At 42.6% G+C, this 12,334-nt stretch overlaps 1 protein-coding gene across 2 annotated transcripts in view; it reads right to left on the bottom strand.

The window, feature by feature from the left end:
* The window catches only part of KIF13B (kinesin family member 13B), a 265,652-nt gene that overhangs the window by 126,605 nt on the left and 126,713 nt on the right, over positions 1–12,334 (bottom strand). For both annotated transcript variants that reach the window (XM_080674636.1, XM_080674635.1), the window contains exon 14: positions 9,339–9,469. In XM_080674636.1, coding sequence (XP_080530762.1) covers positions 9,339–9,469 — 131 coding nt within the window. The remainder of the gene's footprint in view (positions 1–9,338; positions 9,470–12,334) is intronic.

Here is a 12,334-nt window from a genome sequence, read left to right as displayed (position 1 = left end):
TTGCAGGCACATACCCAGTAGGGAGTGTGCAGGAGGCAGCTGATCGATGTTTCTCTCTCATTGATGTTTCTAACTCTCTATTCTGCTCCCTTCCTCTCTGTGAAAAATCAATAAAATATATTTAAAAAGAAAAGAAATGAGAGCAATGTTAAATTCTTCTGTAACTGACCATAGCATAGAAAAATGTTCATATCCTGTCAATACATAGAAGATTTGTCAAGTCCACCTAACTGTTTACCTTGACAATGGAGTTAAACAGAAGAAATGATGGGTAGAAGGATATAAAATGAAGAATTTGGAGAGGGCAGGAAATAAATAGAAAATTATGCATACTGCTATAAAATTGGTATTCCTGGAATACCAGTGTCATCATGCCTCTCTCCTGCTGAATAACTCATTTGCTTAGATATAGGATAAAGGTCAAGTTCTTTTTTTTAAATATATTCTTATTGATATCAGACAGGAAGGGAGAGGGAGAGAGAGATAGAAACATCAATGATGAGAGAGAATCATTGATTGGCTGCCTCCTGCACGCCCCCTACTAGGCATGTGCCCTTGACCAGAATTGAACCTGCGACCCTTCAGTCTGCAGGACAACACTCTATCCACCCAGCCAAGCCAACTAGGGCTAAAGGTCAAGTTCTTTACCTTAACATTAAAGGTCCAACAAAAGGAAGCCCTCTTTATCTCCTCCTTTCCCTCTTCTAGTGAACTCTCAACTCCAGAAAACAAACAAACAAACAAAAACCTTAGGTTCAGTCCACTAAACATGGGTAACTCTTCCTCCAAAGCCAGGTTTATACCCATCCTACAAACTGGAATAGGGTTCCCATTCTTCTCCATCCCCCCAAATCTTACTCAGCTCTCAAAAGTCCAGTTTGGTTTATACTTCCCATGAAAGCCTGCCATCCAGCCTATAGTACCTTGCTTTAAGTTCCCAAAGCACTTTGCTGGCATTATACTGCTAGTTTTTATTTGTTTGTTTTTAATCAGATTTGTGGTTGTTTCTCTTTTCTAAAAAAATATATTTTTATTGATTTCAGAGAACAAGAGAAAGGAAGAGAAAGAAACATCAATGATGAAAGAGAACCATTGATCGGCTGCCTCCTGCATGCACCCTACTGAGGATCTAGCCGGAAACCCAGGCATGTGCCATAAACCAGGAATTGAACTGGAAACCCTTTAGTGCACAGGACTACACCCAACCAACTGAGTCACACCAGCCAGGACATATGTAGGCTTATTTTTAAAAGCTACAGCAGCCCGGCCAGTGTGGCTCAGTGGTTGCGTGTCGACCTATGAACCAAGAGGTCACAGTTCGATTCCCGGTCAGGGCACATGCCCAGGTTGCGGGCCTGATCCCCAGTGTGGGGCATGCAGGAGGCAACCGATCAATGATTCTCTCTCATCACTGATGTCTCTATCGCTCTCTCCCTTCTTCTCTGAAATCAATTAAAAAAATAAGCTACGGAAGTTAAGCATGAATATAACAGTTCTCAAAGTATGTTCTATGTGGGGTCTCCAACGATCAAAGCTATTTTATAACATAACTCTAACCTGCCCTTTTTCATTGTGTTGACATTTGTATTGGCAATGACTAAAACTGCTGATGTTTTAGCACAAATCAAGGAAGTGGCACCAAACATTGCTCGTAGTCATTGGATCATTCACTGCTACACACTCACAATCTAAAAAAAAAAAAAATGTTTTGTTGCCCTGGCCGGGTTGTTCAGTTGTTAGAGTGTCGTCCCATGAACCAAAGGGTTTCAGGTGATGTGGAAGGCAACCAATCAATGCTTCTCTCTCTCTCTCTATCTCTCTCTCTCTCTTTCTCTTGCTCTAAAATCAATTTTAAAAAATAATAAAATAAAAATTAAAAAACATCATAGGCAGCAAAATTTCAGACATATGTCATAACAATGTCTTTACCAATACAGCTCCTAGGACAATGGAAACTAAGGACAAAATAAACAAATGGAACTACATAAAAATAAAAAGCTTCTGAACAGCAAAAGAAACCATCAACAAAACAACAAGAAAGCCCACTGCATGGGAGAATATATTTGCCAATGTTATACCCGATAAGGGTTTAATCTCCAAAATTTATAGGGAACTCATACATCTTAACAAAAGGAAGATAAACAATCCAATCAAAAAATGGGCAAAGGACCTAAATAGACACTTTTCAAAAGAAGACATATAGAAGGCCAACAGACATGAAAACATGCTCAAATCACTAATCATCCAAGAGATGCAAATCAAAATGACAATGAGGTTCCATTTCACAACTGTCAGAACGGTTATCATCAACTAATCAACAAATGACAAGTGCTGGCGAGGATGTAGAGAAAAAGGAACCCTCATGCACTGCTGGTGGGAATGCAGACTGGTGCAGCCACTGTGGAAAACAGTATGGAGTTTCCTCAAAAAATTAAAAAGTGGAAATACCATTTGACCCAGTAATCCCACTTCTAGGACTATCTCCCAAGAAATCAAAAACACCAATCAGGAAGGATATATGCAACCCTATGTTCACAGCAGCACAATTTACAATAGTTAAGATTTGGAAACAGCCTAAGTGCCCATCAGCAAATGAGTGGATTAAAAACTGTGGTACATCTACACAATGGAATACTACGTTGTTGTAAAAAAGAAAGAACTCAACATTCGCAACAGTATGGATGGACCTAGAGATCATTATGCTAAGCAAAATAAGCCAGTTGGAGAAAGATAAATATCACACAATCTCACTCATTTGTGGAGTATAATAAACAACATAAACTGGTGAACAAAAATAGATCCAGAGACATAGAAGCATCGAACAGACTGTCAAACCTCAGAGGGAAGGCAGGGGAGGGTGCGGGGCAGAGGTGGGTAAGAGATCAACCAAAGGACTTGTATGCATGCATATAAGCATAACCAATGGACACAGACAGTAAGGGGTGAGGGCATGTGTTCAATGGGGAGAAAAGGGGATATGTGTAATACTTTAAATAATAAAGAATTAAAAATATATTTAAAAACAAAAAGAAATGTTTTGTTTGTGAATGTTCTTAACAAAGCAGTAAAAATTATGGCTTGTATGAAATCTTGACTCTTGAGTACACAACTTTTTAAACATAGATGACAAAATGAGAAGTACACAAAAAGCACTGCTTTAATGCATTCCAAAGTATGATGACTGTCTGAATCAAAGACATACACAAAGTGGTCTTTTGGCAGACATTTTCTTGAAAATAAACAAAGCCAGCCTTTCACTTCAAGGAAAACAACTGACAATACTTGTTGCCAACTGCAAAGTTCAAGCTCTCAAGTGAGTTTTGGAAAACTTGTGTCAACGTCCTCCAACTACAGACCACAGGAATATTCCTGTAGTTGAACAAGTAGGGGTTATTACTCATGCAAAGAGAAAAGACATGCCTTAGGAAGCCTGGGGCATCAGTGAGAGGGTGCTGAGGACCTGTTGCAGGATTGGGGCTTTAGGTAGATGATCTGGGAGAGGGTGTAAGGAAGTGGGGGTTCTCTATACATGGGATGCTGTCAGAAAGCAGGAGTAAATTCTATGATGAACTATTTTTAGAAATCTTACCTATATAGGGGAGACTAGAATGAGGATAAAGTTGTAATGAGTGAAGGAGTGGCTCACGTCAGCCAAGAGGAGATGTTTGTTATTTTGTGTGTGGCACAGTGACCTTGGCTTTTGTTTTCACTAAAACAAAATTATTATGTGGCCTGCTTTGTCTTACTTTATTATCACAGAGTGACCTTGCCTGAGGGTGTATTCTGTGCAATTATTTAATAGGAAAATAGCATGCCCTAGAGCTGGAAGTGCCAGGCCAGCTTCCGCTCTTTTTTCTTTTTTTAATATATTTTTATTGACTTCAGAGAAAAAGGGAGAGAGAGAGACAGAAACATCAATGATGAGAGAGAATCATTGATCGACTGCCTCCTGCACGCCCCACACTGGGGATCAAGCTCACAACCTAGGAATGTGCCCTGACCTGGAATAGAACTGTGACCTGGTTCATAGGTCAATGCGCAACCACTGAGCCATGCCAGCCAGGCTTGCTCTTTCTTTTCCTTTCTCACCTATATCCTTCAGCAGGAGCTTGATAGCTTCCCAATAGAGAGACTTTAGAGATAAAATTAGTGATGATATTAATGATTTTTTAATATCAGATGATGAAATGGATCAAAATTCAGAAGATCAATATAAGTCATTTAACCATCCTATAAAAGAGTAATATGCAAATTGACTGTACCTCTGCTACACCCACAAGCCATGCCCACCAGCCAATCAGGAGTGAGTATGCAAATTAACCCAACCAAGATGGCTGCGGCCACGGAGCGAACAGGAGGCTTGGGTATCCCTGGCAATGGAGGAAGCCAAGCTTCCTGAACACTCTGGCCGGCCCAGGCCTCCACTCAAGGCTACAAAGTTTCAATTATAGAAGGTAAATAAATTCCAACAAAAATGGCTGTGGCCATGGAACGAGCAGGAGGCTTGGGTTTCCCCAGCAATATAGGAAGCCAAGCTTCCTGCACACCCTGGCCGGGCAAGGCCTCCGCTCAAGGCTACAAAGTTTCAATTATAGAAGATAAATAAATCCCAGATACCAGGGCCTCCACTTGGGTTGCCGGAGGAGTGGCTGGCCTGCAAATCACCACAGACCCCTCACTCAGGCCGCCCCATGCCCCAAGGGAACCCCCACACTGATCTGGGACACCCTTCAGGGCAAACCAGCTGGTCCCCACCCGTGCACCAGGCCTCTATCCTACCTAATAAAAGAGTAATATAGAAATTGACCGTCACTCCAACACACAAGATGGCTGCCCCCATGTGGTCAAAGATGGCTGCCCCCTGTGGACACAAGATGGCAACCACAAGATGGCCAGCAGGGGAGGGCAGTTGGGAGGAATCAGGCCTGCAGAGGAGGGCAGTTAGGGGTGACCAGGCCTGCAGGGGAGGGCAGTTAGGGGCAATCAGGCTGGTAGGGGAGCAGTTAGGCATCAATCAGTCTGGCAAGGGAGTGGTTAGGGGGTGATCAGGCTGGCAGGCAGAAGCGGATAGGGGCAATCAGGAAGACAGGCAGACGAGCAGTTGGGAGCCAGCAGTCCTGGATTGTGAGAGGGATGTCCGACTGCCCGTTTAGGCCCGATCCTGGTGGTGGGATCAGGCCTAAACGGGCAGTCGGACATCCCTCGAGGGGTCCCAGATTGGAGAGGGTGCAGGCTGGGCTGAGGGACACACACCCCCATGCACAAATTTCATGCACCGGACCTCTAGTCCTATATAATAAAAGCCCAGTGACTGAATGGCGGAATGATCAGAACTACTGGTCGACCAGTCGCTATGACACACACTGGCCACCAGGGTCCAGATGCTCAACACAGAAGCTGCCCCCTGTCAGTGCACTCCCACAGTGTGAGTGCCGTTCAGCTGATCAGGATGAGCAGTGTTTTCACAGCGGGCTGATCCCCACAGGCCACGCCCCCCCACCAGTGCATGAATTCCATGCACTGGGCCTCTAGTCACCTATAAGTTAGACAGTCATAACAGGATAGTTAACAGTTTCATAGCTAAGAAAACAAACTGACATTTAATTTAATAATGGTATGCCTTTTCATTCATTCATTACTTACTGAGCACTTACTCACTAGTCTTATATTACATGCTAAGGATAAAGAATGAAAAAAGGAAAGGTCCTTGTCTTCAAAGAGTTCTCAGTCCAATGGGGTAATAAAGATTAACAGCCCATAAGAATACAACACAGAAACATGAGGTACACTGGGAATACATAATAGGGTTCCTTAATTTAGACCAAACAGTGAGTTTCCCAAAGTAGATAATAACAGAGCTTTAGAAGTTAGCTGACCTAAGAAATGGCAGAGGCAGAAAAATAGGAGGGATGTAAGGAATTTTGTATAAAAAAGAGTAGAAAGTCACCTGGCTGTACAGTGGGTAGAGCAGGAAAAAGATTAGGGTGCTGGCAGGGGTTCTAGTCAAGATATGATGAGGGCTTTATTTAAATAAGCTGCAGTAGTGGGTATAGAGAGAAAGGAATGGGTTTAAGAGAGATAAAAAAGTTAACATAAAGAATTTGGTCACTAACTGTGGGAGGCAGTTACTAGTAGACAGACATGAGCAGACCAAAGACAATGGGCTAGGTACAGGGTGGAAAACCTAGCAAAGGACAATTGTAGGGTGGGACCTGGTCCCGAGAGTGACCTTTTGTCCCCTAGCATATCGCTGGTCATGCAGTTTGGACCACCTGACCTTTCCTCCCTAGAGATAACATCTAGACCTCAGTTTTATTTCAGCTCCAAGCCCAGAAAAGCAGCAAAACAAGACAAGCAATGCCACGATCAAGAGAAACCAAGATGGTGGCATAGGTAAACACCTAAACTGCTGCCTCACACAACAATTTCAAAACTACAACTAAAGGACAAAACGGACATCATCCAGAACCACAGGAAGGCTGGCTGAGTGGAAATTCTACAACTAGAAGGAAAGAGAAAAGCACACTGAGACTCACAGGAGCTGCGGGAGGCAGAGGTACAGAGGCACGCCGCAGAGAGGGCTGGCAACTGGGTACGTGGCTGGCTTTCTCAGTCGGGAGGGAGACAAAAGCTCCCAACTGCTCTGAACTCCACTTCTGGGCAAGACTCTGGGGACCCAGACTCATACGGGGAGAAACTGGACTGTTGGGCAGCGGGCGAAACTCGAGGGCGGCTTTCTCTCAGAGGTGCTTGAAACGATTACTGCAGGACACTGACCCGGGGGCCTCTTATGGCAGGGCTGACAGGAAGCCATTGCTGTATGCTCCACCATGAGATCCCGCCCCACGAAGCCATAGCTGTTTGCTCCGCCCTGAGACCCCGCCCCATCTAAGCTGAGGGCAGACGCTTTTGCATATGAATGACCTGGTCCTTTGAATTTTAAACTTACCTAACAAACTGCAGCTGAGTCAGTGAGACCAAGAACAGCCAAAAAAAGGCCCAAGGCTCCGCAGCAGCTTGCATTGCTTCACAGCTGGGCCTCATCTGGGCACCTCCAAAACCCAAACAAAGAAGAGGAATCTGAACATCTCTCCTTAGCTCCTGCTGGGTGGCCTCAGGCAGAGGCTAAATTAGCATCTCCTTGGAGATCCAAGAGCCAGTGTACCCAGGGGTCAGAGTGGGACCATCCAGATTACAACTCCTCAGATCCATAAGGGGCACACTCAGAGGGCAGACTCAGTGAGCACCAAAGCCCCAATGAAGCAAGTCTTGTCTCATAAGGGTGTCTCCAGCACAGAAGTTCTCCCAGCATAGACACAACTGATCCTCACAGCCAATTGGCCCGGAGGTCAGTTCCTCCCAGTGATACCAACAACAATCAAGGCTTAACTACAACAAGACTGTGCACATGCCCACAAAGGGGTGCACCAAGAGTGTCCACCTCAGGTAACTGGGGAGGCTGTGCCACTCTATCAACTCAGGGAAGCAGCCAAAATACAGAGACAAAGAAACAGGTCACAAATGAAAGAAATGGAGGAAAGCAAACGACTGGATATAGAGTTCAAAACCATGGTTATAAGGTTTTTCAAGAATTTTCAAGAAAAGGCCGATAAATTTAGCGAGACCCTCGAGGATATGAAAAAGGACCAACTAGAAATTAAGCATACACTGACTGAAATAAAAAATAATATACAAAGATCCAACAGCAGACTAGAGGAACACAAAAATCAAGTCAAAGATTTGAAATACAAAGAAGCAAAAAACACTCAGCCGGAAAAGCAAAAAGAAAAAGGAATCCAAAAATATGAAGATAGTGTAAGGAGCCTCTGGGACAACTTCAAGCGTACCAACATCCGAATTATGGGAGAGCCAGAAGAAGAGAGAGAGCAAGATACTGAAAACCTATTTGAAGAAATAATGACCGAAAACTTACCCCACCTGGTGAAAGAAATAGACTTACACGTCCAGGAAGTGCACAGAACCCCAAACAAAAGGAATCCAAAGAGGACCACACCAACAAACATCATAGTTAAAAATGCCAAGAGCAAAAGACAAAGAGAGAATATTAAAAGCAGCAAGAGAAAAACAGTTAATTACCTACAAGGGAGCACCCATACGACTATCAGCTGATTTCTCAACAGAAACTATGCAGGCCAGATGGAAATGGCAAGAAATATTCAAAGTGATGAACAGCAAGAACCTACAACCAAGATTACTCTACCCATCAAAGCTATCATTCAGAATTGAAGGTCTGATAAAGAGTTTCACATATAAGAAAAAGCTAAAGGAGTTCATCACTGCCAAACCAGTATTATATAAAATCCTAAAAGGTATTCTTTACGAAGAAGAAGAAGAAAAAGGTAAAGATAAAAATTATGAACAACAAGTACAAATCTATCAACAAGTGAATCTAAAAATCAGGTGAATAAAAAATCTGATGAACAGAATAAACTGGTGAATATAATAGAATCAGGGGCATAGAAAGGGAGTGGATTGACAATTCTCGGGGGGAAAAGCGTGTGGGGGGTGCCACAAAAAATTGTTCCTCTTTTTTACCCCCATAGCTCCCCTCCACCCAGTTTCCACCCCACCCTCTGCCCTTACCCCCTCTCCTCCTGGGGCAGAGGGTGGGGTGGTAACCAGGTGGAGGGGAGCTATGGGGGGAAAAAAGAGGAACAATTATAATAATCTGAACAATAAAGATTTATTAAAAATGAAAAAATGAGGGGAATAAAAAGGCTGACCTCTGGACCAGCTGCATTGAATAATGACCCCCTGCCCTGGTGCCAAGCAATCAATTAATGGAGACCCCGACCGTGAAAGGACACACCTGGAAAGCTGCTGAATATTCTATTGAGATCTTCCCCTAGAACCTCCCCTAAATTCTCCACCCTTAAAACCTTAGAAAGGAGGACCCAGCTGCTCTCCCTCTCCTGAGCCTGCCCATGCCTTTGCCTTTCCCTCCCACTTCCCCAGGTGTGTTACCATTACCTTCCTCACTCCCAAGTTCCTAGAGCTTTTCCTTTGCCTCTAAATTTTATTTCCTAAGCCCATTTCTTCTACAAATTACTTCTTCTACCTCTGTGATTTTCCAAATAAATGTTTTCTTATAGTTTGAGTCTTGGCTGTGAATTCTTTCCTAGCCAGAACTCAAGTACTGAGGTTGCTGAACCCAGGTCTGGTGTAACTCCTGATGCCCTTCTTGCCACCTACAATATTAGTGGATATATTCATTAAGTGAACTTAAAAGCAAATGAAGGCTAAATGTCCTGCAACTGGTGTACTTTCTTCCTCTTAAAAAAATTATTGTGACATTAACACTAATTCAAGTACATTACCTGGTGTTCCTTTGAGGAGTCAGGATAACCTGGCCTTCTGGCGTGATGTCTATAATACAGTGTTCAGGAAGAATTCCCATGCCACACAGCTGGATATCTTGGGAATTTGCTGAACCTATCAATGTATGTTCCTACAAAGGAAACAAATTCACTGATTAATACCATATTCTTACATGTATACAAAGTGAAATAATCTACTCTGAACCCTCTTATATTAATTAATCCATTACCTTAGCTAAGAGATTTTTAAAGCAAATGGAATAGCATGGGGAATTTCTGACTTTCTCTGAAAATCATTTGACAAGTTCTATTTCCTTTAATGAATAATACACTGAGTTGAGTTATACCTTTTAAACTGAAAACTATAGTTTTATATTAATACCTCTATTATAATCATTATTTTCCATTGCAATCTTTTTTTGTTGTTGTTAATCCTCACTCGAGGAAATGTTTTCCTTTGATTTTTAGAGAGAGTAAAAGGGAGAGAGGAAGAGAGAGAGAAACATCAATATGAGAGAGACACATCAATTGAACCTATAACCTAGGTATGTGCCCTTGACCAGGAATCAAACCCTCAACCCTTTGATCCACAGGCCAACACTCTAACCACTGAGCAAAACTCCAGAGCTCCAATGCAATCTTGGTTCCAAATATTTTATGCTACTCTCAGAGCATGAGCCATGGGCCAAAGATGTACCAAAAATATTGGTCTGAAAACTACAGGTACTTAAATTGCACGTCACTTACCTGGTCTCAATTAAGATAAGTCAACTATAAAGATAAAATGTTATTCAAATGTAAGAAACTGAAAAGACTAAAATTATTTTATGAATCATATAGTCTCTTTAAACCTCATAAGAGATATGACAGATGTGTTTTTTTCACCATAAACCCCCCAATTACTCAATTCTCTACACTCCAATCACCAGCCTCACTTTTTGGCAGGTTACTGAGAAAACGGATATAAAAGTCAGGCTCTCTCTTATGTGCTTCAACATCTGACTGTCCATCCATAATTAAATGTTCACATGACCTGGATGTGTCCTAGGCCACCTTCTCCTTCTACTCAGCTAAGTCAGGGGTCAGATATGAAATATTTTAGGCTTATGAGTCACACGCAACTACTCAACTCTGACCTGTAGTGTGAAAGTAGCCAGACAATATACAAATGACTAGGGGTGGCTACTTTCCAATAAAACTTTATGTATGAGAACTTAAATTTGAAGTTCATATAATTTCCATGTGCTTGAAATATTAAGATTCATTTGATTTCTTTTCAACCGTGCAAACAATGTACAATCTAGCTCCTGGGCCAGAGCTAGATTTGGCCTAGGTTGCTGACTCCTGACCAGGAGGATCTCATCCAGTCCCATGAGCTTTAAATACTGTCTACATATAAATTAAACCAACCCGGATCTACAGACTTGGATTCCATTATTCCCCCAGCTACTACCACAATCCTCGTCTCAGTCACCGTTATTTCTTGCCTACCTGGAACAACCTGGCTGTCTGAAGACATTTCAAAGTGAAAGGGCCAAAGCAGAACTTTTTTTTCACGCCCAATCCACCCCCACAATAACTCTATTCCTTTCCCCAAAAATAATGGCGCTACCACCACCCAGTTAGTCAACTAAAAAGCTAAAATGCTATCTTCAAGTCCTCTCTATATCCCTTATCAGTCTACTCCTAGCCTCATGTCTATCAGGAAATCTGTGTGGACTCCCCCTCCAAAACATATAAGGAATCAGCTCATTTCCCCCACCTCTGCTGTCATATCCTAGTCTCCTGCCTGGGTGAACACAGGGGCTTCCTACTATTTTTCCACGTCTACTCCCCCCACCTTCATCCACTCCCACCACAACAGCTGATCATGTGACCCCCCTATTTAAAACTCTCTAGTGGCTTCCTTTTGAAGGTCTAATGAAGTCCAAATTCTTACCAGGCTTTACAAAACACTGTGATCTGCCCCCAGCCCCTATGCTAGCACCCACCACTCTCTCTCCTGGAGCTACACCCAGTCACATTGGCCTTTTACCTGGTCTTTGAGTACACTGGCTGTTTCTTCTGTCTGAAATGTTCTTCCCTTGTTCTTGATATTGGTAGTTTCTTGCCATTTCTATCTCAGCTTTTATGGGCATATCCTCAGAGAGGTGTATCCTGACCATCAAAAATAGCCACCCATCACTCTCACATTTGAATTCCTACATAGCTCTGACTTTCCATGTCGGAGATGATATAGCTCTGTCACCTCCAGAGCTAACATGGAAGCTCCATGAGAGCAGAGAATAGCCACACCTACTCCCCACTGTAACCCAAGCAGTTAACACAGGCCTTACACATAAAGGCATTAAATAAATATAAAAGGAAAATAAATGAACTATCATTTCCCTTAGTCTTCCCTTCAGACTCAAAAGAAGGTGATTCTCTCTTCTTGGCTGGTAACACTTCTAATTATATTCTGAGTTCCAATTCTTCCCAGGTCATCTGGGATCTCAAGCTAATAAAAAGGCCTCTTCCCTTCTGGTATTTTGACTCCCCTCTTTCTGGGGTTTCTTCTCAACAATATTGCAATGGTGTTTCCAAGGAAGCAAAGGGTTGGGATCCAGCACTATGCCAGGGTATCCTGTTCAAACCTCAAGGTATATATATATAATACCGAGGACATTCCAGGCAAATGTCTACTGCTCTCTTTTAGCTGAGGCTTCATGGCCAATCACATACTTTCCTAACATGGAGAACAGGGCTTGACCAGGGGTAAACTATAAGTAATGTTTTTGTGACATTCAATAGCAGAATCTATTCCATGCCTGTCTCCATTCCCCAATTGGTTTCCTCCTTCCCTGTCTTACAACACCAACCAGAAGGTGGAGAGAAATTAAAAAAAAAAAAAAAAAAAAAAGAAGAAGAAGAATCCAAAGAGAAAAAGATCATCTAAAAAAGAAAAATGCCCCAAAGCACTAGCCTTAGGCCATTTCTACATCTAATCACTTTCCTCC

This window comes from Plecotus auritus, assembly GCF_963455305.1.
Source record: "Plecotus auritus genome assembly, chromosome: 6".
In the NCBI taxonomy this organism is placed as follows: domain Eukaryota; kingdom Metazoa; phylum Chordata; class Mammalia; order Chiroptera; family Vespertilionidae; genus Plecotus; species Plecotus auritus.
This window is presented reverse-complemented; position numbering and strand designations above follow the sequence as displayed.